The sequence below is a fragment of the Xiphophorus hellerii genome, chromosome 20, assembly GCF_003331165.1.
Source record: "Xiphophorus hellerii strain 12219 chromosome 20, Xiphophorus_hellerii-4.1, whole genome shotgun sequence".
Lineage (NCBI taxonomy): Eukaryota > Metazoa > Chordata > Actinopteri > Cyprinodontiformes > Poeciliidae > Xiphophorus > Xiphophorus hellerii.
This window is the reverse complement of record NC_045691.1, coordinates 16,292,950-16,320,125: the sequence shown is the minus strand read 5'-3', so window position 1 is coordinate 16,320,125 and position 27,176 is coordinate 16,292,950. Positions and strand designations below refer to the sequence as shown.

The 27,176-nt window shown below is 39.5% G+C and overlaps 2 protein-coding genes across 2 annotated transcripts; one reads left to right on the top strand and one right to left on the bottom strand.

The window, feature by feature from the left end:
• Positions 1-95: 95 nt before the first annotated feature.
• sfi1 (SFI1 centrin binding protein) lies at positions 96-12,178 on the bottom strand. Its single transcript, XM_032550162.1, is given in 31 exon segments — positions 96-400; positions 1,124-1,223; positions 1,316-1,424; positions 1,508-1,586; positions 1,676-1,802; positions 2,032-2,225; positions 2,296-2,472; positions 3,129-3,203; positions 3,470-3,544; positions 3,630-3,790; positions 5,399-5,495; positions 5,577-5,679; positions 6,051-6,127; positions 6,209-6,304; positions 7,109-7,184; positions 7,265-7,443; positions 7,526-7,607; positions 7,693-7,823; positions 7,947-8,013; positions 8,109-8,206; positions 8,288-8,380; positions 8,454-8,524; positions 9,665-9,800; positions 9,802-9,827; positions 9,926-10,082; positions 10,172-10,274; positions 10,364-10,481; positions 10,567-10,661; positions 11,483-11,593; positions 11,753-11,824; positions 11,911-12,178. Coding segments are annotated over 31 exon segments (3,375 nt in total). The 5' UTR covers positions 12,072-12,178; the 3' UTR covers positions 96-271.
• A 3,784-nt stretch (positions 12,179-15,962) lies between these two features.
• On the top strand, positions 15,963-27,144 carry eif4enif1 (eukaryotic translation initiation factor 4E nuclear import factor 1). Its single transcript, XM_032548930.1, is given in 19 exon segments — positions 15,963-16,061; positions 16,146-16,219; positions 17,531-17,658; positions 17,986-18,260; positions 18,456-18,654; positions 18,754-18,908; positions 19,498-19,633; positions 19,976-20,152; positions 21,545-21,816; positions 22,382-22,453; positions 22,586-22,766; positions 22,911-22,987; positions 24,377-24,513; positions 25,132-25,207; positions 25,318-25,441; positions 25,518-25,555; positions 25,557-25,833; positions 25,928-26,092; positions 26,223-27,144. Coding segments are annotated over 19 exon segments (2,850 nt in total). The 3' UTR covers positions 26,411-27,144.
• Positions 27,145-27,176: the final 32 nt, after the last annotated feature.

Genomic DNA, 27,176 nt, shown 5'->3' with positions numbered 1-27,176 from the left:
TTTAATATGTCGGGGTCAAGACAAAAAACATTTTGAATACCATAGTTACCAAGAATTGCCAGAGGAAGAGTGTGTTAAAGAAAAAGACAGCTGTATGCAGTTAGTATTTCAAAGTTTATTTGAAAAAAAAAAAAAGAGCAAACATGTAACAAAATGTGCATCAGATGAACATATCTGGATCTGTAGTTCTACGGGAATTTGAGGCACGTGAGTGTAAACAGTCTATAGATGAATGACCTATTGTTTCTGTGATGTCCATGTCTTCTTGTTTTTAACAGAGAGGATAAACTCCTGTGGTACTGAGGACAGACTGCAAATGTTGGATTCTCTCCACATGAAGCAGGATGGTAGGTTTCTGTTTTTCCAGCTCCGTGGACAGTTCCTGAATGAGCCGCTCCAGCTGTAAAACACAGAAAAATGTCAAATGTGAAACTAATCAATGTCAGCGTTAATAGGTAGGAGATACAGCCTGTGATATTCAACATCAACTTTTTATCTTATCACATACAAACAGCAGCTACAGAGTGTGTCCATGGGTAAAAAATCCCTCTAGTTTAATGCAGGAAGGGACAGATGTTTTTGGTTTTACAAGTGCAAGTTTGACAATCAGGACCTGACTAGACCGAATTAATCTAAAAACTAATGACCATGCAATATGTTCATTTTCCCAACTCCACTGTATATCGCTAAATGGGCCAACTGCCATCTCAAGAAACACAAGAGAAAATGATCTACAGCACATTCAAAATGTTGCCTCCACAGTCCTGACCAACAGAAGGAAAATTAATTATATCACTAGACAGCCTCCTGTTTGCTAGAAACTGATTTTAAAATGTTCTTAATGTTTTATAAAAGCATGCAACGATCTCTGGTCAAAATTAATTTCAGAGTTATTCGTTAAAGAAAAACCAACTAGAACCCTCAGGTCATCAGAGGTCTGCTCACTTGGTGAGATGTGCAGAAACTGTTGGATCTTTACCAGAGAGAATCATTATTTATGACAACTACACAAAAATCCGCATTTTGTTCAGATGCCCTTTTAAAGACTACAACTGTTTGAGTTGAGATTATGCGTTATTGACTTCAGTTTAAAACGAAACTACATCATTCCTTCTGCCTGTACCTCCTTCAGCTCCTCACAAACTGCACTTTTTTCCACTTGTTCATCTTCTGCACTCGTCTGCAGCCAACTCTGTAACACGTCTCTCAGCTTGCGCCATGCCCTGAGTGACACACGCACAGTCAAACATCAGTCACTGCAAACAATATTTGAAATACCATAAACAAGAATTGGATTTGGTTTTATTTTTCCCACCGAAGTTGCTTCTTGCTCTGCTGGAAGTTCTTCATGTCCGTCTGAATGCTGAGAAGCTCCCTCATCAGAACCGACGCTTCTTTTTCAGGAGAAGTTTTCAAATTGGTATCTGAAAGTGCATCACAACAGTTAATTTTAATATTTCATGCCTCGTAGTTTTGTTTGTTGTAAAAAAAAAAAAAAAGGTCAAACCTGATGTGAGGTGTGTAGAGGAAGTTTCAAACTCACGAAGGGAAACAAATGGATTTTCTCTTAGACCTGAACTGTCCAACTTTGAAAAAGAAAAGGAAGAATATAAGAAAGTCAAGTTATTTTAGGATGACATAAATGTTTAAATGTGTTACGGTAAGAGATAAATACAGATTTCTGTGTCTTTGAGGTCATGAAGGCTGAGGGTGGCAGAAGAAGATCTTGAGTTCTGCTCTCCAGAGGCGACTCAGCTCCAGATATGAAGCCTCTCTGATTCGGTTTCAGTGCTCCTTCAGTGCTGCTCAGGATACATTTCCATTAAGCGATTTAAAAATAAAGAAGAAAAAATATGAATCAATAATATCTGCTAAAAGAGACCAGATTTTAAAGCTAGTTTTGAAAGTTAGAAGGGGAAGTACAAAATAAAATGTAAAGCACTGATAAGATCATCTGGCTGAAATAAGGTTGATAACCTCATCTCCATCTGCTGCACAGTTTCAGTGAGACAGACTCAGATTTAAACTCACTGGCTGCTAAGTGCTTCAGTTTCCTGCTCCGCTGAGTGAGGCGTGGAAATGCCGCCAGGACCCGGCAAACAGAAGCTCACACTCTTCTTTTGTGGCTGTGCTCTGACGCCTTGCTCCTTTTGTGATTTACCCAACGCCCGCCGCTTCCACCGCATGGCGCAGCGCCTCACGACTCTCTGCAGGCGCTGCGATCTCTGCAGGACGCGGGCAGACGGTTGAAATCACGCTCCCGTCTGGTGTCTAAACACTCCCACAAACACCCACCTGTTCCTGGCTGAGCTGCGTCAAACTCTCTGTGAGGTCGTTCATGTGCGCGGCGTACGTGAGGATGCACGTCACGCCCTCCCTCAGCAGCTGGTCCCTGTATACCAGTGCAGCTCTGGCTGCAGCTTCCCGCTTGCTGCGCTGCTCTGTCACCCAGAGCCTCCATCCCTGCAACACCTGCAGCAGATTCACAACGCAAATCAATCAATCAATCAAGTTTTTGCAGACATATTCATACTCATATTTTCACACAATATCACATTAAAATCCCAAACTTTGATATATTTTATTAGATTATTAGGTGTTAGAGTAAACAGAGCGGCATACAATTGTGAAGTTGAAGCAGATGAATACACTCCTCCGGTATCAAAACAGGTTAACTAGTTTAATTTTCCACTGCAAACATTTGGGTTTGATATCAAAAGCATGAGAACAGAGATAAACATTCCATCTTTTATTTCCAGGTATTTTACATCTGGATCTGCTTATAAATTAAAAAAGATGGCATTTTATTATTACTATTATCCTCACTATAGCATAGACCGGTATGCAAGAGTATTCAACCTCACTTTATTCTGGTACCTGTAAATAAAAAGAAACAGCTAATTAGTTGCCTGATCAGTCAACCTGTGTGTAATTTAATCTCTGTATAAATCCATCTGTTCTGTGAAGACCTCAGAGCTTTTTTAAGGGAACATTAGTGGACAAACAGCAGCATAAAGTTTAAAGCAGGGTTGGCTTATAAAACAATATCCCAAGCTCGAAAGGTGTGTGTACTCTGTCTAGGCCCAGGAGATTTTGATGCAAGATAAGAATGTGGAGGCAGGTGTTACCTTGGCCTGGAGGGTGAGAGACCAGTGCCAGAGAGCTCGCTCCATCTGGCGAGCCTCCCTGCGTCTGTGCTGCAGCTGTTCGCAGGAAAAAGAGAAGAACCAAGAAGTCACAGCCTGTGAGAGAGCGTTAAATCACAGAGTGTACTGTACAGCAGAAACGCTCTGAGGACATCGGATAAGAATCTGATGTCAGATAAGAGTCTGATGTCCTCAGAGCGTACTAAATGTCAACTAAAATGTCTAGCACTTTCACTAACTTGACTTTTTAAGCTTCTCCTGGTTATTTCCAAATTATTTAAGTGAAGCTCTTCTTAAAATTGTAAACAAAAAAATCAGCAAACCTTTGTTTTCCATTGCTCAAAGAACTTCTGGTACATCTTTAACCTCAGCAAAAGTAGTCCTTGTCTTTTCATGACCTGAAGAGTTATAGCAAATTTTAAGTCTTCATGTAGTAGCAGTGTAGATTTATGTGACAGATGTATTTAGTGATATAACAGCAACCTTATCTCTCTGGTGCTGGCAGTGATAGTTGCTCCATGCATTCAAGGTTGTAGAAAGCAGCTTGGAGTCGTGATGCCTTCTGGCCTTTTCCATGTTTATCCTCAGCCTCCGGGCCTCTGCGGTTTGTTCCCTCCACTGTCTGAAAATCAGCCGCAGCCGAGCTAAAAAATAAAAAAAATGTAAAAACTCACACCAAAAAGTTCAGTAAGTTACCTTATTATATTGTGCAGGTAGAATCTAAGGAGATTTTACAATAATAATTTAAAACTGTAATAAAACCAAGAAGGGAAGTTTAGAGATAAAAGAATATTTGCTTAACTGTTTGTATTTAACTCTAATCTCCAAATAATGAACACAAAACCATATCAAATCCACTTAAAAAGAAGTATCATCAAATGGGGTAAAAAAAAAAAAAGACTTAAATGTCACTTTAAATAAAATGTGCTTTATTTTGTTTATCTGAAGATTCTATGTTACACCTTATTATACAGATTTGGACACCTAATCAAAAAAAAAAACCTCTAAGGGACTTAGATATTATTAATTTATTAATCAGAGTAAGATAATAAAATTGACTTAATGTAAAAAAACAAAAAACAACAACAAAAAAAGACAAACCCTACTTTAAATCTTTGTCAAAGAGGATATGAAAAGTTTTAACACTGGATATAAACTGATGCTTCATCAGTTTGAAACATCCCAAAGCAGAAGACTCATTTCCATAAAAAGGTACAGAACAACCAACACTCTACAAGTATGTAATGGTGAATCTGGAGAAAAGTGCCCAATACAGCAGATTTTGCATTATACAACATCAAGAAAGGTCAGCAGTGGCTCTGTGAAAAAAAAAATACTATAAATTGTGCTCTGAACCTTTCCACTGCTTTTTTGAATTACAGTCAATACGGAGTGGAAGACACATTGTGTTGTGCACAGTATGAGAACTGTGGGGAAATGTGGCTGATTGCTGAAAGGACAAAAGTTGGTTCGCACATGAAAATGCTGTTTGTGGCCATTAGATTGCTGCTTTTGTTTTAAGAACTGTACCAGTATTAGGTACAGAAATCAGGTCAGATCCACTGCAGTGTTCTCATAAAGTTCTGACTGAATGAGTTAATTACATCCCAACCACCAAGCAGACAAATCTGCAAATGTGACATTTTCAAAATTGAGTCTTGACAGATAAACCAAATGATATTTTATTGCATTAATCAGCACGGTTTGTAAGTGTGTGAGGGTCTTTATTGAAATAATCATTTTAAAAAGTGCAGCTAGAGTTTCCAAAAATATTTACACCCCTTGAACTTTACCCTTTAACCGCTTTACAAAAGCAGTTAAAGAACAGTGCCACTGTTCTGATCCACACTTTGCTAAAAATCTGAAATACTTTTTGACCTTATAATTTTACCCTGAGATTTTTTTTCTAAACAACATCTATTTTCTATTTGGAAAAGGAAAATTTTTTTGCTTCTCATCAGGTCGAAACCTGGAACATACAGTTACTCATATGTCCTTATTTAAATTACTTATTTTTTAAACTTAGAGAAACATGTTAGCATCCAACTTCTCAAATGGATGTCCTTTAGCGTCTTTATCAGCTATTAAGAAAAGCTGAAAAATTATTAGAGAAGCATTTTTATTTTTTCTAAAATTTTAGGTTTTACAAAATTATTTTTAAACAAAGAATATGTTCACATGACCAGCTTTAAGTATGTCCAGATAAAACTTGAACTAAGCTGAAACTATGATGTTCTGTCCATATTCAATACCTTCATTGACTGTTTTCTGAGCCTGCCTGAGCATCTCCCTCTGCTGGTGGCGCTTCAACAGTGAACGTCTCGTTACTTCTCTCCAAGCATGAAAAACCTGGACAGATTTAGCACAAAGAGAGCAAAGGATAAGAAAATAACTTTACTGCATTTTAAAATTAAAGGACAAAGATCAAACCTTCTGCTGAACGGATTGTTGGAAATGCTCCTGGGCTTGTTGCTCTGCGAGTCGAACCTCAGCCAGCAGCTCTGCTTTCTCCCTCCATGCTGTTAGAGATTTCCTAAGGACATATGACTCAACGCTGTGAGGCTGAAATATGTTTGTGATTTCAAAGCAGCAAATCTTAAACTCAACACTTCAATCTTAAAAGACAATAAAATTGCAGGTTCATATTTAGTCATATTCCAGTCCTCAGCATGCAGTTCTACAAAGTCCTGGTTAATAACCTTCAGTCCTAAAGGCCACGAGGCCCTGCATTAGAATAGCCTACTCAAAGCAAAGGCCTAAATTTAATAAAGAATCTGTGACTTGAAAATTTCTTGGATCTCTCCATTTGATCTCAGAGATTCAGTGATTTGTTTAGAGGAATTGGCAATAAAATCCATAAAAGTGAAACGAGTAGAAGAGTGTGAACATTTGGAGTTAAGGTACCTGAGGAAAATCTGTGTTCGCTGCTGTTGAAGCTCCTTTGCATGTTCACACATCAGAGACATCTCAAAGCGATGATTCTGTGAACACAGCAGTGGCTCTAAACATCCTCTTTAGTCACCTTCACTTGGTTTAATTTCTACACACTAATGATTAACTACCTCTAAGGCCACAAAGCTTTGTTTGAGAAGTTTAGCTTCATGGTGGCCTTGAATCTCCTTCAGCCTGCTTTTCTTCACTCGCCGCTTCTGAACAAACTGATGACAAAAACACTCATCACCGTCATGCTAAAACCCGCAGAGATACCGACCAGAAAATAACAGTAGGGCTGCAGGTAACAATTATTTCAGCAATGTTCTATCGATTATTCTGACCATTATTTGAGTAATTGAATAAAAAAAATCTCCACATTCTGCAAATATTTATGTAACGCTAATCTTATTTTATGCAATGTTAGAAATATCTAAGAAAATGCCAACAATTCAATGTCTTTTAAATAACAAAATAAACATTTTACTACATAAAATTCAATACCATTGTATTCCATTAGTGTTTGCTTGATCATTTGTAGTAGAAGATGCATATTCAGCTAAAAATAAAAATCAGCATGTGAAAAGCTCAGCACTTTCTGCTTTTGCTTAACATCAATACAGTGTAGGGCTGTTCTACACTGTTTTGATCAATAATTGGATAGCAAAGTTTTTTTGTTTGTTTTTTTTTTTACAGAAGTTTAGCCAGATAAAGCTAAAACTGTCACTTACGGAGCTCTGGGTGGAACATATTTATGGACAAAGAAGGTTTTTCATCTTAAATGGAAAATGTATATATTCTTGCATGGTTCTGGATTTATTGCTGGTCTGAGGCTATTACACTTTCATCAAATTGTCATAATTTTGAGTCTGTAAGCTCCAGTAAACAATTAGGTTGTTAAATTAATTGGCAATTATTTTAATAATTGATTATTCATCATTAATCCAATTAATTGCTTCAGCCCTAAATAGCCGCTGTGCTATTTTTTATCCACAGACTGTGTCAGTGTTCTGTGTCCAGGCGATAACTACCTTCTTCCATTTCTCTACAGCCCATCGCAGACTGCGTGAATCCCCCTGAAGACAGGCCTGCAGCTCTCTGATTCTCCTGACACAAATAGATCAGTTCACCATTAACAATGAAAACACAGCAGCTCAGACAGATCAGTCATCTCAGATTATCACCACCTGTCTCGTATCTCAGAGCTGTAGCCCCTCCACTGTACCAGAGTGTTGTGCAGAAGCCTTTGAGTGTGCAGACGGTCTGAAGCTTCCCGTTTCTCTGCCTCTCTGATCCGCTGCTGTGTGCGTCCTCTCCACCGCAGCCAGGCTCCCTGCACACAGCGCTGCTCGTCGTGGAGAACCGCCTGAAAACACACGGCAACGTGTCTGGAGCAAAACAGCCTGTCTGAATCAACACTAAGCTTGCTTCCATCTGCAGCTGCGTACCATCCGCTCAGAGAGCTTCTCCTCCTTGTGCTTCTCTGACCGTCCCCACCAGATGTGAAACACCCAGGCGAACTGACGCTTCCTGAAAATCCAGAAACAAAAACAAGTCACACGGGAGAAGATATAGACAGGCCTGCATTCAAGAAGGTCAAAAACAGCCAAATCACCGATTAAAGGCTTCGGCTTTGAATCTTCTCTGTTCTCGCAGCTGTCCCTGCAGAGTGAACTCCACCCAAGACTGGAAACATCGGGGTAAGGTCCGCTCAGCAAACCAAACATCTGCGCGACGCTCCACTTCCTGTAGAGAAATTAATTAAAAATGACAAATTTGACATTTTCAAATGAGAAAGTAGATAAAAAAAACATTTTTTAAAAACTAAAACATTTTAGTTTCTAAATGAGATAAAAATCTTTGAAATACCTGCATATGAATCTGTTCAGCAAGCGTTTCTCTCCAGTGGTGGAAACAACGTCTCAGCACAGAAACCCTGCAACATGATAAACAGTTCAAAAATGTTTGATTTGATTTTCCCTTCCTTTATTCCTGGGAAGGTGGCTATAAAATGTAAAGGTGACTTAAAACCTGCAAATAATCAGCGCCTTTTCGATTAGGGGCTGAAATCTCTGATCTTCAACCTCCTCCAGCCGATCCGTCCACAGCCTCCAGTACTTGGCCAGCATCTACCAAAGAGCAGCTTACGTTTTGATGTTTTCACTGAAAGAAAGCGGAACTGCCTGTAAGGTGATGACCGCGTCGATTACTGTTTGCTGACGGTGCTGGACGGCCATGTTGTTGTTCAGTCGGTGCACTTTGTTCCAGCTAACGTTCAGAGAGAGCCCCTGCAGTCCAGCGCGCTGCAAACACAAAGTGATCAAGAACCGACTGCTCTCTGCCAGCTGGTGCTCAGTCCATTTGTTCATTTCTTACCAGTAAATGATTCTGGAAATGCTGACATGCGGTCTGGTTCCTGTCCGCTTCTTCTCTGCACAGCTGAACATCTACATCACAGCTCAAGAGCCAAACAGTTGAACACAGGACTGTCAAAACGGGATGCATTCTTTCAACAAGTCTACCATACACCACACCCCTAACCTTCTCCTGATAGATCCACAAACAACCAGACAGACACAAATGAGTACATAACTGGGAATTGTACAGACAATGAGGCATGGTTTCCAACATTGTTTACAAATAATAAACTGAAAAGGGTGGTGTGCATTTGTATTCAGCTTCCCTGAGGTAACAACGTGATTTCACTGCGATTACAAGTCTGTTGGGTTATGCCTCTTCCAGATATGCACATCTAGAGGCTGAAATGTTAGCTGTTCTATAAAGTATCATCTGTGAACGTAAACTTTCTTTCCTTAGATTCTCATTTGGATCAAAGTCTGGACTTTCACTAAGTCAATTTAATACATGGGTATGCTCTGATCTAAACCAGATTAGAGCATACTTACAGCCAGGTAGCTCTGGCTGTATGTTTAGGGTTGTTGTCCTGCTTGAAGGTCAACCTCCACACCAGCCTCAAGCCTTTTGAAGCCTCTAACAGATTTTCTTCCAGAATGATGCTGTGTTTATCGCCACCCAGCAACGCCAGGTTAGGTTTTGAGATGCGGGGGCTTAAGGGATATTTCATTCCCTCGCACTCTGTGTTCGTGTTCAAAATTAGTTTTATTTTTTTGGCCTAACTCTCCTTTAAACTCCTGTACAACTTCCTCCCTGACCTGGCTGCTGTGTTCCTTGATCTTCCTGATGACGTTTGTTCACTAATGTTCCTGTAATGAATCTTTGATACTTTCATGGAACAACTGCATTTATACTGAGGTTAAATTGCACACAGATGGATTGTATCTAATAATTTGGAGACTTCTGGAAGCAATTGTTATTTATTTGCAAATACTTATTGACATTTGTTGCACTGGATTTTTTTTATTTAGGAGTATTAAAGTAAAGGATATGGAATGCAAATGCATATCACTCACAAAAATATGAAAATCACATATCCTTATTTTTCCACATCACATTTATGAACTATTCTGTGTTGGTCTGTAGGATGCCACTCGGTTTAAGGGGTATGAATGTCTGTAATGTGAGTGTTTGTGTCTCTTTGTTACAGTTTTGTGTACAGTTCAGGATACAGGCTTTCCAGTGCACCAGCGCTCTGCGTCGAGTGCTCTGAACAGCCAAGCGGTTTGCAACTTGCAATCGCCTCTCTTCATTCTGTTTGCGATTCAGAGCCTTTCTCCATCCCCTCCAATACTTCCTGACCAGGCGGAAGACGACAGGCGCGCTGAGACACGGCTACAAGAAAAACACGCAGAGTAACCCTGCAACCTGAAACCAGGTCCTTTACATTCAGTGGAACAGATGATAGTTGAAGGAAGGGAAAACATCAGAACCTTGTGTGTCTTTCTTGGTCTTCTGATGGGAGGCGAAACTCATCCACCGACAAAATGCTCTTGTTTTAAGGCGGACAATGAAATAGAGAGCTGCTTTAGATTCTTCTTCTTTCTGGTAAGAAGCAGTTCTATGTGTCTCTTTCCAGAGACTCCAAGCCTTTTCACAAGAAAAAATACACAATTGTTATAAATTCACAATTAATCTAAAAAAGTCAAAGACTGTAGCTCAGCAGACTGTGCGTCTACCTTGCTCTGTAAGCTCAGCGCCCTTTGCTTTTTTGCTTGATCCTCTAACACCTTAAGGTGCTGCTGCTTCTGCAGCCTTGACTGCCACAGATTCCACACTGAGCTGCAAAACTCTGCAGTGTCAATGTCACGCACATGGAAAGCATTCCAGTTTGACATGATACCAGTAAATGCTAAAAAAAAGAAACTTACTGCAAATCCGAAAGCCTCTTCTGCTCAAGGAAGGATTCAAGCATCATCCAATGTCCTCTCCTGATCTCAATGAAAACCTTCCATCTGTCCAAAGCCAATCGGACCAGTCGCCTATTAGCTATTCAAGGAAGCAGAGTTCTTAAAACCACATCTTTGATCTGTAAATAATTATTATTATGCTTATTATTCGTGTTAAATCTTACCTAATGATTGTGCATGTTGTAATTTAGTCTTTTTCTGTCTCAGCTGAGATGTAAAATTTCTCCACCCATAAAATGCCAGGTTAAACAGATAATACCTAAAGACACAAAGATCATTAGCAGCACATAATCTAGACTGTATCAAGGATATCAACAATGTTCACACAGACATCTTCAACATCTCCTTGGGCCATGCAGTTTTTTGATGATAACCAGCCCATTGAATCAACTTCTGTCATTATGAAGTGTAAGAAACATCCAGTCATAATACACGTGAGATTTCTCAACTTCTCTTTTTCTCTCTCCATAGAAGCTACACCTGGTCTGGCATTCTGTTTGGCTTTTGCACCTTCCTGGAGGAGGACATCAGCTGAGATAATGCTGCCAAAAACTAAATGCTCTCTTCTGTTGTTAACTTTTTCCTTTTCATTAACAAAGAAATTACTCCTATATTTTGTTTTTGTACATCTACTCTGTCTTCTCAAGCCCCCAATCTGCCAACGCAGATGGACACAAGTCAGGTTCTACTGAAGGTTTCCTCCTGTTAAAGGGGAGTTTTTTTCCTCTCCCCTGTCACCACATGCATGCTTGCTTTTAGGGATTGCTGCAAAGTGAACAACACATCGCATGGTCGCTAGCTATTCTGGTTTTCCTTTTTTGTCACACTTGAAAGGTTCAGATTATTTATGCATTAAGTCAGAAAAGTTGCATAAAATCTGTAAAAGAAGAAATACTTTTTACAACACTGTATATTTGTCTCATTTCTCCTGGTCTGTCTTTCTTAAACACAGAGGGCAGAAGAAAACTTTTAAACTTCTCAATGAGTATTTACTCGAATGGCAGAATGTCAATATAGACAGGCAGCTACTACAGAAAAAAAAAAAGAACAAACAGTCCATCATAATGCCTTGAGACTGACCTGTAGTGGCACTCTGCTCTCATTAGAAGACTCCATTCCCTCCTGGATGTCCACCAGTCGTCCCTCCATGTTTCAAAGGCTCGTCTCAGGAGGCCTCTACTGTAGTGGGACCTGTACCAAACCATATTTTGCATAATTTAACACTCCTCAGACTCATGCAGGACTTTAAAAGTGGCAATGAGGCTATAACAAACTGGAAATAATTATAACAGTGCTCATTTGGTTTTCAATTAATTCTGAATTGTAGCTACAATATGTGTTCGATGTTACCTGGCTTGCAGGGGCAGAACTCGACCAAAGGTGTTGTGTATCCATATCTTCAGGAATTTTCTCGCCAAGTGTCTAGGAGATGTTTGCGGGGTTAGAGTTCATATTATATGCCAGTATTATTACTAATCTGAAATATGGTAAATACATTGTCTGGGCACCTTATCCTGAGCTCCTTGAGTCTCCCTCCCTTGTTCCAGTTGTATCCCACTCTGTAAGGAACCTTCCTGGTCTGAACTCTGCGCAGCTGTCTAGATTCACTCTCAGACCTGAAGGGTCGCAGTCTTACCCGGTCTGAGTTTTGGACGGAATCGCCTTGCATTATTTGAACTCAGACTTGTAATACCGACATCATTATTTACTCCATCCTTGAAAAGATTTATTTAGACCAACTGCCGCGCATTTGTTTTTTTCTGGTCACGTGACCTGCCCAGAATCGGTGGGTCTGCTCCTTTTTTATGTACCGCAAGAGCAGATGGCCTTAGTGCGCAGAGTTTCAGACATTTCACAATATTTCTCAGATATATAGTATCATCAAATCCAGTATAGCTGGAATATTCTCGGATTAATGCATAAAAAATACAGATATTGTAAAGTTTCTTCAGTATTTGAAGTATTAAAGAAAAATTAAAATATCCACTTTAAGTTGTTCAGGAAACTGAAAAAGATAAATAGCTTAAAGGTTTCAGACTTAGAATGATAAAGCTAAGTCCTAGTAAAGTTAATGTCATATTTATTTATTTAAGTATTTGAATTAATTAAAGAATTTGTTTTTGATATTTTTGTATCATTGTGGAGGAGTGGTCCGCCACACTACCCCGGCGAGTAAATGATGCTGATCCACTGGAACCAGTTGTCAACGGCAACACCGATGCTTCTCTTTGGAAGCAGCTGACGTTTTAGAAGCGTTAATCAGTCTGTGAAAGTTAGTAATAACAGAGAACTGAGGAAACATTGACCTCAAATCGTTATGAAGTGTAGCATATTTATTTAATTCAGGGGAAAATCAGGAAGAAAATGAGAGGGTCTTCGGCATCAAGGAGAAGCTGAATTTTTCAATATAACAGTCCGAGAAGGCGGGGTTTGCAATTCTGTCGTTAGTGGTAGTTCGCCGTTGACCGCCCACAACATTTTTTTTTAGTTCAAGTAGTTTTTAGTGTAGAGTCTTTAATAATATTTTAGCCTTTATCTATCCATTCTCTTTCTCTACAGCATTACTGCTGTTTATGTTTATGTAATTCTGTTTTTTAATTCTAAATGCTCTTTTATAGTACTTATGCATTTATTTAGACTGTAAATTTATAAATGTTAAAATATTACCTATTCTAAGGGACCAAATCCAAGAATTTCATAGCACGTATAATGTTTCATTGACATGATAGTGATTTTGAATTGGGATTTTAGGTAAGAAAAAAAAGTATTTTTCTATATTTCTTCTTTTTGCGTGATCTGATCTGAATGAATTAATTAGACTTCAAAATAAACAGGAGTTAAGGTGATCAAGAAGACAATAGACGCTTTCAAATTACGCCTTTTTAAAATTTAGCGATAGAAAAACTAATTCCACAAATCACAATCTATGTCTTAATTTATTTGTAATTTTTGTAAAATAATTTAGTAGAAATTTAACCAAATCCTGACGTTTACAAACTAGATCCCAAAGGCAAAGAAATCAAGCGAACTCTTTAGACGTCCAACATATTGCCTGTAGCGTGGTTCACAATTATTGTAAGCTACATCATTATTGACTGAATTTACTTTAAACCATACTCAATGGAAATATTTATTGATATATTTCAGGTAAAAATATGCAAAATAATTTAGTTCAAGCAGGCTAAAACAGTACTATCTCGAATTCTATACAGGCGCGACGGACAACATGTAATCTCTCCCAGGACCTTCTTAAAGCGGTGATTGTAGGAAAATTGCTGCTACGACTTCGAAAACAGAGAAAGAGACAGACAATAATTAGAGACTGAACAGTTTCCGTGTGAATTCTTTTCTTATTTGAATCGGTGTTATTTCGTTAAATCATCCCCTGCAGAAGTGTGTGTTGACTAAAACCACCGGAATAGCCCGACCGGCTTGATTTGGTCCTCGCTGGGTGGGTTTTATCCCCGGCTAGTTGGTTAGCCAGTTTACTAACGTGAGCAGCCAGCGATCCACGCATCATTTAAACCCAGTAAGTGTTTTTCTTTTATAAATATTTATCTCCTTGTGTATTTTCTTCTACTCTCATCTGCATTAAATAGAAACTACATGTGTAGCGTCAGTTAAACTTGGCCAGCCTATTTGGGTGCTAATTCCTGGTTATTGTTATTTAGAGGGTTTTTTAAAGATGGGGTTTATTTTTGGTTATTCGATGAAATTTCTTAAACAGTTTATTGTAATGTCCAGACGTTACAGGTTGGTAATCATCCCCAGCTCTTTTTCCCGTTTCTGGTGATTGCGCTGGCACTCGGCGCTGGCTGTTGTCAATTTACTCATTAATTAGCAATCATCAACAACAAAAGTGGTCGCCACGGAGGTTTCACTGACGGTAGATGAATCTAAATAATTTAGAAGTGTACAAGTGTTTTTCTTCCAAGTGACTTTTTAAATACTTTGTTAGTTCACAATTGCCTGCTGACAGAAACTTATGAGCTTATGAGAAGTAATGGTCAAAGTTGTAGTAAATATTTCAAATTGTGCCAGGATTTTGTCTGTTGACTAGAAAATAAATTGCAGGATTTTGAAATAAATACGAGGGTAATTAGTGGATCTCTAAAAGAACAGTTAATTGTATCAAACATAGAGAAATAAATGCTGCATGGAGTTAATATAGGGACAAAAAATTGCCTAGGTTAAATTGAGACAGTGAATTAAACAAAAGCACTATGTCCATTATTCCCTACTTTATACAGATGTGGCACCAGCAAGTCTGTGCTGCTAGACTTGCTGGTGGCTCTGTAGGCTTTCCTGTTGGCCTTAGAAGACCAAAATGTTGAATGAACTTGAGGGGAAATGCATTCTGTGGTTTCTATAATTATTGTGATGGTTCTAATAGACAATAGTTTTAAAGAGAACACCTACAAGCTACAAAACACCAAAACTAATATGAATTCAAACAACTTTAATATACTGGTCGCAATCAATTTTTGTCTTGGAAAAAAATTCTAATTACCGCTGGTCACAAGTACCAGCAGTAATTAGTTTACTTTATTCAGTAAACCTTTACTGAATAAAGGTTTTGTGGCTTCTGACAAACTTAATCCAGGAAGAGTACAAAGATGGCTGTGCTTAGATGGCAAAGTTACTGATTTGTGGTCTAGAGGAAAGAGAGTGAAATTCCCAGTGGAGGGAATTGATGGTCAGCACTTAAGATGGGGCTCATTTTCAGCTGTGCGAGTTGAGACGAGATTCACCAGTCAGATTTACTGACCGTTTCAGTTTCCATTAATTTCTTCCTGTCCTTGAAAGAGATCACCATGCCAAGACATCTGGAATAAAACCAACTTAAAAGATTGATTTAACTGCTATGGTGGTCTGTGTGAAAGATGAACACTTTCTACCAGCACAATGAATACTGATTCTTTTTTGCACACTGCTTCAGAGTGTACCATAACTTGCACTTGAATTGGTGATGGTCACAAAAAAAAGTCATTAACCTTCACACATTCTACTGATTGAACTTTCATTTCTGTTGCATGTGGGAGGCAGGAGAATTTATCCCTCAGTTTACGCTCAAACTTGTGAAATTGCAATCTAAAAATAATATTCAGTAGATGTTTTCTGTAGTTGGGATAAATATAAATCACCTGAAGGACTTCTAATAATCATTTTCTCAACCAAAAGGTCAAGTGTGTTTGTGAAGCAAATTTTATTTTTAGCTTTAAAAATAGTAGTGGAGAGCACTGAAGGAGTCCTTAAACAACTGGAATCTCTTTTCAAAGCCAGCCATGTCATTCTGAATCTTTTATAGTTTTTAATGTTTTAACTTTAACAGTTTGCCAAACTGTATGGGTTTTGAGACTTGCATGTAGTGTGATTGTGGAGCAATCTTTGTTTAGGTATGGCCAAAAACTAACTACTTTATTATTTTTGCACACAGTATACTCAGAATCAATGTTCATTTAGGAGGGACAATTGTAGCAGGACTTTGTTGATGTTGGTAACTGTCTTCCAGCAGAACCTTCTTGGACTTAGAGCAGTGTGACTCTGTCTGCCTTCCATCATGGATAAAGATGCCAGTGCGCAGCAGAAGAATGATGACACAGCTGTGGACCAGCCCAAGCTAAAGCCAGGAGCCACCACTCCGTTTAGATATACCAAGGTGACGCACGGGTCCGCTGCCAGTCCAAAGACTGTATCATGCAAAGATCTACTTTAAAACAACTGAACTGTTCTTCTTTTTCAGGAAGAACTTCTGGATATAAAAGAACTACCGATTTCCAACGAGCGGCCTGAATGTCTCTCTGAAAAATACGACAAGTATGAACATTTAATTGTGCACTTACACAATCCAGACAGAATCTGGAAATCCAGATTCATGGATACAGAAATCCAGACAAATTATTATTTTTTGGTGGTTGTTTTTTGTTTTTGTTGTTTACCTGCAAACCTTAATTTCAGTAATTTCATTTTAAGACTTCAGCACTGATTCTTGCAAGGACTGCAATTACATTCAACATAGCTTTTATCTGGACTACTTAGTTTGTAGCCTTGTGGAATACTTTTGATTTTGGTTCATCAGCAATGATCCAAACTTTTACTTTCAAACTTCTTTATTATTCACCGTCTCATGGATGACTGTCCTTCACTCATAAATGTTTCTCAAGGCCAGGAAACAAAGCTGTACAGACACATACCATGGTTTAAATAGGCTTGTTCTTCAGGCTATTTTTGTTTTTAAATTATGGCTTCACAAGGGAAACAAAATTGCTACTTCAATTATAAAACATTAGTTGCACTGCAGTGTCTTGACTACTTTTTTGAAAATATTAATTCAATGATATAAATGGAGATGGCTTAAAAATAACATTTGGATTTAAGAAATGGCTGTAACTGTGCAATATATACAATTTGTTGAGGGTTTTTTAAAGATTATTTTTAAATGATTACGGTGAAGTGTTATCAAGTCGAAAGTGTACATGTGATGGCTTTTTTCAAATCAAGCCCAGAGGCTCTTCTATGAAACACCTGCATTCCTGTTTTTCTTCAGAAGCCAGATATATATTTTTTTAAATTTCCTTTTAGTTGTTCTTCTACATGCAGACTTCATCCAAAGTCTAAAATAAAAATATATATATACACATTATTTCTGAGATGTGCATCTTAATGCTGTTTGAGCTTTCTCCTGAATAATTCAGACATCATTTGAGAACAACTCTTATATGAATTCACAAGTCATGGTCTATCCTAATTTAGTCCACTTGACAGATCTTTTAAAATTGACCTGCAAACTGAAAGTCACTAATTTTACTCTTTTTTTTTTTGTTTTTGTATTTTTTTGTTTCACAAAGTAACATTTTTATTGATCTAAAATGTTTAACAGTAATTTGAAAGTTCTGTGTAATCATGCATTTCTGGTTTGACTTTGAATTAAATTTTGATCAAACTTAACATGTCTGATACTTTATTGCCATGGGTTTTTTTGTTGTTTTTTGTTTGTGCTGAATTTGCATTAAACCTAAGCTATCTACATTTACGTGCAGACGTCATTAAAATGGGTTTTCCAATATTTTTGCTAACGTTGGCTTTCAGTCCGTCACCTTTTTACGTTCTAATTGTTTGTTGATCCAGTGATGGTGTCTGGGACCCAGAGAAATGGCATGCCTCCCTGTACCCGACCTCAGAGAGAAACTCCCCAATCGAAGGCTTTAAGAAGGACTACATGGATGACAGAGTTCATTTGAAACGCAGAATCCCAGGTACATAAATGCCTTATTTGACTAATTGGTGTATCATTGGAGTTTCTAAAGTCTTGGGTCTTATCATCTTTCTTTGGTTTTAAACATGCACAGATTTTTAAAGCTAGTTTATTTAATAATATTTCATATTTTTGTACAAAAGAATCACAGTTTAGTCAATTTGGATTGCAATGATGAAAATCTGTTTAGCCTTTAAAAAGGTTAAGGTTTAAGGTTGTTAACCACTTGTACTTCAATGTGAATATTGTATTTGTATTAAAATCTATATTAACTTGGAGTATGCTCTCTCTCTCTCTTTTTTTTTTTTTTTTTTTAAACTTAATTTAGATCCCCGTGAGCGGTTAAAGGAGGACGACCTGGACGTTGTACTGAGCCCACAGCGACGAAGCTTTGGCGGTGGTTGTCAAGGCAACGCGATACCCGCATCAAACACCCGGCGCCCAATAAGCCCGCTGGAAAATAAGGAAAACGAGACACTCCGCCTCGGAAGCGCTCGCAGAATCGGCAGTGGGCGCATCATCCCTGCTCGAGTCTTTGAGAGAGAAGCTCGTCCAGAGAAGGAGAGGGAGCGGGAAAGAGACTTCAAAGATAAAAGATTCAGGGTTTGTGGTTCTTCTTCCTTCATTTCAATCTATCTGACTTGCATTTTTACCCACAGGTATGATTAAGGTGCACAGTTCATAATTGTCTATTTACTCAGAAGTATTCCGTTTTTGTTTTTTTTGTTTTTTTTGCCTGGTTATTTGCTTGACTAACTTGTGAGAACCTTGTGATTCTGCATGCGTTATGTCTTGCAGAGGGAATATGGTGACAAGCGTGTGTTCAGTGAAAGAAGAAGAAACGACTCGTACGCAGAGGAGGAGCCGGAGTGGTTCTCAGCCGGTCCCACCAGCCAGTCGGAGACCATTGAACTAATCGGATTTGATGACAAAATTCTGGAGGAGGACAGACGCAAAACAAAGCGATCAAGGAAGCGAACGGACTCTGTGAAGGAAGGCACGTCAAGCCCTTCCTTCTTGAATTTTAACACCACATGGGGAAACTATGGCATGGTAACATGGGTCTGACTGTCTTGTCAAATGTTTTTGCGTGCAGCAGTGGAATGCAATGGTGAACTAGCCGAGGAGCAAAATGCGACTTTGCAGGCTGATCAAGAAGTTCCCCATCCAGATCTTCCAGACCCGTCAGCTGGAGACTTTGACTTCAACGAATTTTTCAACTTGGAGAAAACCATGCCGGCACTGGCGTCTGTAAGTACTGGGGGCCACTGCTCTTGTTATCAAGGTAATGATGTCACATGAGGGGTGTTTCTGCAGTCATCTTAATGGATCTGGTTTCCTGTTCTGCAGTATTTTTAAGTCGAGGTTTTTCAAGCCAGAATCTGTCGTTTGACACTTGTGGCAGTTTTGCTTCAATTGCATCATATGTCGATATTCCAGTCAAAGAATTTTTTTTATTGTTTTTAAAGCATCAAATGTGTCAGCCCAAGATTACATCTGCTGCACTGGCTTGATCTCACTGACCTTGAGCTTATCTATGGTGACTCACTAAATGGTGATTTTTGGGCTGTTGCATGCAGTTAATGAGGCTTTAAAGGTGTCACCATTCCAAATTTATGCCCATCATACCTCTGTTTAGAACATGTTTTAAATTAAAGCTGCTCTGTAGCGATAAAATCAACTGCTAAGCAGTTCATTCAGTGACAGTGCCTGCCCCGTATCCTGGCACTTTTGCTGCTAGCTTGATGGAAAACATACTAAACGTAAGTTTCACATTTTGTTTTGCACTCTTTAGTGTCATCTTTTCTCTGCATGAAAGGCTTCCTATTTCTGTCTTCAGATGATAGAGGACGTTTTGGGAGAAGGCCCCGTGTCAGCGAGCCGCTTCAGTCAGTTTTTTAACACCCTGAGCCCATCAGGCAGCCGGTCCAGCAGTTTGAGGTCCACCCCTCATGAGGAGCTGGAAAAACTTGCAGGCAAGTGATTCGATCACCCCAGTCTGGTTTATTTTAACTGTGTGGTTATGATCTTTAATTAACAAATCCCCTAGTGGAGTAAATGTAATGAGCTGCTGACAAATAAAACTTGACCATTCTGACAGCTGCATCCAGATTATTGGTAAAGCAAATGGAAGCTGAATACATTTTGTTTGTGCTGTTTACATCCATGTCTCCTTATTTGCAAAAGTAAAAATGTTGGATACCAGTTGTTTCTCATTGTGGATCTATAGTTTTACTGAATTTACCCATCAGAGTAAATGTTGGAACCAGTCTGCATCTAAAGGAAGCTAATTTGTTCTGGACTGCATCTCTTTAAAGGACTTGATCCACGCTGCTCATCTACGAGCCAAGGCTCTGCGTCATACTTCACACCCATTCAGTCATCAGAGGGCAAGGGAAAAGTGGACATCTTGGAGCTGCTGCACAATGCCAAAATAGACCTGAAGCCCCTACTGTCTACGCTGTCGGTCAACAAAGAACGGCTACGAGAAAGCAGTGAGTAACGGCTCTCCGAGCATTCTTCAGTCTCGCTGTTTGAAAGAAATACAAATTGCAAAATTGTATGCTTTCAATTGTTGAAATGTTTTCCATGTGCCAGAGTTAGATTAAGCTGTATTTAATACTTTCTGACCTCTCCCACATGACCGCATATTGGAGCAGAAACGGTGGCACTGATTACGCAGAGCTGGTTTTCAGTGAAGCCGTAACGTTTTTGTTGTGATCCAACCGCTCACAACAATCGGAGCGATCGGCGTCTCTGACACCGTCTGGTGCTTTGAAACAAGGTGTTGGTGAAATTTTCTGTAATCACCCTTTGCAGAGGTGTAAAATTACACATGTACACACAGCTACAGGGTTTTTTCTCTGCACAGGCAGATGGCAGCAAAAACAATGGTGGATAAAGTTGTACTGTGTGTACTTATCCTGTTCAGTCTAACAGAATGTCTGATGAGGAATATTTGTGTTAGATGAGTACTTGGTTTATCTGAGACTAGTCACTGTTTTCTGTGATGGGAGCTAGGAAATGCACATGCACGTTTCAATGACATGCTAAAATCACAGCGCCATATAGTGTCCTGGCATGACGACTACACCCGGTTCAAGGTGTCATGGCGGTGCTTTCTAAACATGGAACTGTTGAAAGTAAAACCGGTTTCCAAATAGTGACCTCATGTGACTGAATCTTGTTTTCTTTTAAATGATGATTTCACCTGTAAATATAAAAACTAGAATCTTCATTTTATTTTTTTGCAGTACTAGTTTTTTAATCGCGATGCTAGTCTTGGTGATTAAATCCAGTTTACAAGGTCTGATTCTAATTAGTTTTTGTTATAGCAAATTCAATAAAGTGTTAATTTTTATTTTTATTCTGCAGTACTTGCATTTTAGTGCAGGTACTGTGTACATAAGAAAACAATTTACCAATTGAAAATGGAGAAATTCTAAAATTTAGAGAAAATTTGCAGTTTTTTTTTTTTTCTTTCCAAAACTTCAAAAGCACCATGTCTGGTTGACCCAGGATGGGTAATAAGTTGGTGAAACTTCTAGTTCTCTTCTCTTAACTGTTGCTGGGTTTCTTTTCCTTTCTGTGGCTGAACATATTTTAAAGCATTTGTATTTTTCTCAGCATCATAACTTTAACCCTGAGGAGGTGGGTGGTGCAATTATTCTGCTCCAAACAGCCAAAAGAAGCCTCCAGCTTTCACAACTAACTAAAAGGGTTTTATACTGGCCCATACCTTCTAGCACACAGTTAAATTTGGAAATGTAGACTCAGTCAAGACTACTTTGAACTTCCTCATAGTTACCAATAGTTGAAACTGTCTATTTTATTTTTCAAATTTTTAAACCAGGTTTGTTTTTGTTTTCCTCCCTGTCTGTCCTCAGCTAACTCAGGGGTAGTGCTCTCTCTGGAGGAAGTTGAAGGGGAGATGAAGGGAATGAAGCTCGGCTCGGAGCCTCACGTGCAGAAGGTGTCTCCTCCACAGAAGGGGAACGGCACGCCCTTCATGGCCGAGCATCTGGAGGAAGCTTTAACCGGCGGCTCTGTTAGCCGGCCGCGATCCCGTGACACGGACATGTCTGCTTTTAATAAACTGGTCAGCAGCATGAAGGCAAGTGGAACTCTGCCAACTCACCCCAAACCCAACACAAACAATGTAAGTACATCTCTTGTGTTTTCTACCAGCTCCGTACTGCATGTCTAACACTAGTTTTGCAGTAAATGTAGCTTGACCCAGTGAAGCTTCAGAATTGCTTTCAAGCTAAAATCAGAGAACTTTGTTGAAAGCTTTCAAAGATGGTGGGCATAAATTTGAACCATTCTGGAGGTTACCTTCTGTGTAATTTTCATCACTGCAGTTCTTTGTGCAAGTTGCTTTGAACATGAGATTAAGTTTAAAACGAATAAGAGTAATGTAAAAGGCCATGGGAAAAATGACTCTTTGAATAAATAATTTAAAAGCTTTGGCAGCTTGCATAAGGGACTGTTGACTCGACTTCACGTGTGTTCACTCATTTCTGTGGGCCTGTTCTTCTGTTTGGGAAGTTTAAGTGAGAATTCATCTCAAATGTTCAAATATTACACATTTATCTGATGGTAGCTGCTTAGACCTCCCATATTCAAACAGGCCCACTGAGGTGTGATCTATGGATGTGGTGATTTGTTTTGCGTAATGAGGGGCAAATGTGGCAACGCAACTTTAAATCCTTTGTATGTTGCAGCAACCTTCAGATCCAAGTGTGGCGCCTCTCCCTGATCGTGTACCTCCTCGGCAACAGAAAAACATATTTCAGGTTTGTGTGCAGTCCTCCCTGTAAGGTTGATCATGCATGTCTTGCTCTAGAGCACATTGGTCAGTGGGTGTTAGCCCACTGACCAATGTGTCTGTTGAACTAAAGTGTAACATTACTCGGATCTCTCTGTAGGCGCTCCTTGGTGTTCGTAGCAGCTCCCCGACTCCTTTAGGCGGTCTGTTGGGAAACTCTGAGCCCTCTGTGACTTCTGGCCCTCTGCAAGGTTTACTACACAAGGGCCCCTCACCCCCTCTATTTCCACAGCGGGCCCCCTCACCTGACTATTTCAATAACAGAATGCTACCTGCTGCAGGTAAGTCTAAAAAGACAGATGGACATTACTTGTACTTTCTAAGGTTGCTGTTCTAAATAATTATTCAGGCTTACTTGTTGTGGTTTTATTAAAGGTTTTCTTTGACTAAACTGGACACAATTTTGTTTTTAATACTTTCTGAAGGATTTCCAGCTGGTCCTCAGTCTCTGCTACCAGAACAGTTTGACATCCACAGGTCCATCAGTCCTTCTCAGCAGCAGGTTGGTTGTTCTGGTGGCAGGAGTTTGGGATTCATAGACATGTATTTATACGTAACACTTTATACTAGGAGGTGTTGGAACAGGTTTCTCTAAGAACTTTAAAAGGCTTTCATTGATTGTAGTATTTCAATCATCTTGGTTTTAATTTTGGACTTGAATTTGTTTTTTTGGGGGGGGTGGGGGGGTTGTGGCTTTTTATTAAAGTTGACTTGCTTGTATTGATCTGTTTTATAAAATCAGAGTCACTTTAACCTTTGCCATGTAAATGTCCTCACCAGTGTTGTATAGTAACGAAGTAAAAATACTTCACTACTTTACTTAAGTATATTGTGGAGTACTTCATACTTTCCTGGAGTATGAAAATGTTTGATGACTTTCACTTTTACTTCACTATTTTTCCGAACTTAATTGCGTACTTTTACTCCGATACATTTTCAATGTGTGGTTTAGTTACTCGTTACAAAAAAGCGAGAGAGAGAAACAAAGTGTTTTGACCCCACCTACTGATTAGCAAGTAGCAAGCAGGCTACCGAACAAAGTCGTAGCCTGCTTGCCTGGGCTTGTTCATCACCTCCAATAGGATACACCTGTTTCGCTTCTCCCATTGTTGGGGAAATCAGAAATCGTTACACCGGGTGGGATGGAGGGTCGTACAGAGAACAGTGCTGCCCGCACTGACGCGGCTCAGGGATTACGTGACACGCAGCGCCGTGCCCTATAATGCACTGTAAGCTATGTAATGTGTTTTGAGGCAATTGACCAAAATCCCGGACAATTCTTAAATTCCCCCCGGACATCTTTTTAGGTCTGAAAAGTAGGACATGTCCGGGAAAAAGAGGACGTCTGGTCACCCTAGTTCAATGGGGGACAGAAGCCATAGCGATAGCAATTTAGACTAAATGTAACGAATATAGGAAAGGCATGCAAGTTCAAAACCACAAACCATTAACATGTGCTACTCTTTAAAACTGGAACAATTTATTAGCAGGTTTCATTCTGCCTGCACTTGGTTGGGTACATTATTTTATGTTTATTTGACAAGTTTACCAAAATATCAGACATGTCATTCAAACTTGCCTTGTTTTACTTTTTACTTGTACTTTTCATTACATTACTTGAGTACATCCATTTTTACAGTAATTTCCATACTTAAGTACAAGAAGTTTCAGATACTTTAAGACTTTTACTCAAGTAACATTTCAGTCAGTGACTTCGACTTTTACCAAAGTCGTATTTTGGAGAGGTACTTGTACTTTTACTTGACTCTGAGATTTCAGTACTTTATACAACACTGGTCCTCACTACAAAGTCACTTTGTGAAAGTCTCCATGTTGTGTGATAGCTTTGGGTTTTTTTTTAAAGATTGGGTTATATAACTTGTTTCCCCAGATGAGGGCGCTCTCACTACCTGTAAATCAAGCTGATCTGGAAGTCCTAACTCTCCAGCAGGACCTTGCTCTCCATGGCCACCCTTCATTTCAGTCAGGCTACAACAAACACCTGCAGGACAGATCCTTTAGAAACAGGCAAGTATTTTAATTTAGCTTGAATAGGTGATTTTACTGAGGGGTTTTTTTAACTTGATGTGATGGTAATCCTTTAAAATATTTTGCTCTGTAGCAAATGCACTTATTAAAAGTCTTTAACTGATTCTGAAATGTAGAAAAAGGAAAGGTTTTTCAGAGAAATGCAGCTCACCAAGACATTATGGTGTGATCCCAGAACTATATTTGTTGCAAATGGTGAACAGCATTTCAAATGTGTTGAGGGCAAAAGACAAATCCACAAAGATTAAGGAAGAATAAACCCAAAACTACAATGAGCCCATTCTCCTCTGGTCCTGTCACATTTCAGAACCGTAACCTGTCTTGGGTGTCCAACAATAAGGTGGAGATCAGATGAAGAAAGTCTTAAAAGTGGAAGAATAACCTTTTTCGTCTGCCCCCCACCTTATTGTTGACCCTTGTTAAGCTAGAGCTTATTAAAAAGAAAACCAATATGCCTCTCTGAATATAAATCTCCCTTGGTCAAATATAAAGGTTTCAAGTTCATTAAGGATTTGGATTGACTGAGAGCATTGTAGTTCAAAATTAAAATGAATTTGCCTAATTTGTAAATACAATTTATGACTGCATGATCAATAGGCCTCAACGGGTAAATCGCTCCCCTGGACCTCAGCCTGCTGGAAGAACCTCCCCAGGAAATGCAGTCACTAGCATGGTGAGCATAAATGTTTCTGTAAAAACGTTTTTTCTTTCTTTTAATTGCCTCTAAATCAATGAAAAGTATGTGCTCGTAATTTTGCTTTATTCTATGCATTTTAATTGCAGTTATCCCCATCGTTTACACCCACATCTGTGATCCGTAAAATGTACGCAACGAAAGAGAAAAGCAAGGACGAGCAGTCGAGTCGTCCAGAGACTAAAGAGGAAGCGACCACAAACTCACAAGATGGTACAGAGCAGCTGCTTGCCTACGCTTTGTCCTACTAACAGTGATGCTGATGCTGAGGGCTTTTCTGTGCTTTCAGGCAGTAGCTCTCCAAACCACCTACTGGGGTCAGTGGACTGGAAATATCTCACAGTCTGTAGGAGCAAAGATCAGTCATCAAACCATGCAAAGTAAAGACCAGGAGCGTCTGAGACCTGGTTCCACCGGACACCACATGACTCCAATGGCACCTCCAGGTCCGTCTTCATCCTTCCCTCGTCCCATCTACCCGGTACCACTGCTGTCCCATGTGCCCATGGTGCGCCCCCCTCCTCAGCTCCACCCAAACGTGGTTCAGAGAATGCTAGCACAGGGGATCTCGCCCCAGCAGCTCGGACCTGCCCTGATGCAAGCAGGTTAGTGGTTTCTTCCGGCCCAACACTGGTCTTATTTCTGTTTAATCACTTTTGGACTTGATGTTTATGAACTGCTTTTGCTTGTACTCACAAGGTATGTTTCCACCACATGTTGACCTTGCACAACTTCAAGGCTTACCTCCGGCCCTGCTGGGACAGCCGCTGTACCCACTGAGTGCAACAGGACTGCTACCTCCCAGAGCAAATACTCCCATGCAGTTAGCGGTCATGCAGCAGCAGCTTCAGGGGCAGAGACCAAGTAAGTTAAGAAGTCGTATGTGGTAAAACATGTCCAAGATTCCCTATTTCTGGTTTTTGGAGCTACAGTTTTCTGAAAGACTGCAAAACACGAAGCTCTAAAGCATTAAATCCTTTTCTCCTTGTTGCAGTGCATCCCGGTATACCAGGCGCTCTGTCTCAGAACCAAGGCCTCCACCGGACAAACGGCTCCCAGCGACATGGGGCCAGCCCTCCTCTGGGCCTGGCTAAGTGGTTTGGATCGGACGTGCTAGAGCAGCCACTGCCCTCCATGCCGGCTAAAGTAATCAGTGTGGATGAATTGGAGTTCCACCCATAATGAAAATGCATTATTAGCTGGAAAGTGAGTTTTCCCTCTGCTCATCGCCACCTCCTGCTTACCATGACAATGTGAACTTTAATTTGAAAGATGGCGCATAGTGGGACATTGTAACAATGTTTTGTTTGGACAGATGAGTGGAGGTTTATTTTGCCAGCTCTTTTTTTTTTTTTTTTCTATTAGTAAATAATGTAAAAGCTCAATTGTACAGACCATGAGAGAATCTTATTCTGTGTATATAGCTGTAGTTTTTTTTTTTTTTTTGGTTCTTTTTTTCCTTCCTGATCTTGGGAGGTGTGAAATAGACCTGTTGTTGAACTTGAATTGGGAAACGAATCTGGTAGCATTCCTTTCTAGTGTCCACCTTAACCTCCTCCCCCTGCGATAATGAGAAAGGGCCACTGTTGGGGGAGAAGTGAGTTACTTGGTGCATACTCAATCATATTTTGAGGTGTCATTAGTGGCTATTTCCCTGAAAAGATTAAGTATATCAAGACACTGATGGAGGATGCAACAAGCTGGCTGTGCCTTTCTGTTTTTGTTTTCTTTATTTGGACTTGCCCCCCTCACTCCCCGTTTCCCTTTAATTTTTTCCACTGTATTCTCCAGTCCAGTGTCACAAGAATTCAACACTGCTCACACTGTCATTTGAGGGTGTTTGGGATTCAGTTTATGTGCTTGAAGTTATAAGAAGCACAAATAGAATTAATAAATAAAAACTTGAGTAAAAATAACTTGTAAATGTTTTTTTTAATACTGGTTTGTT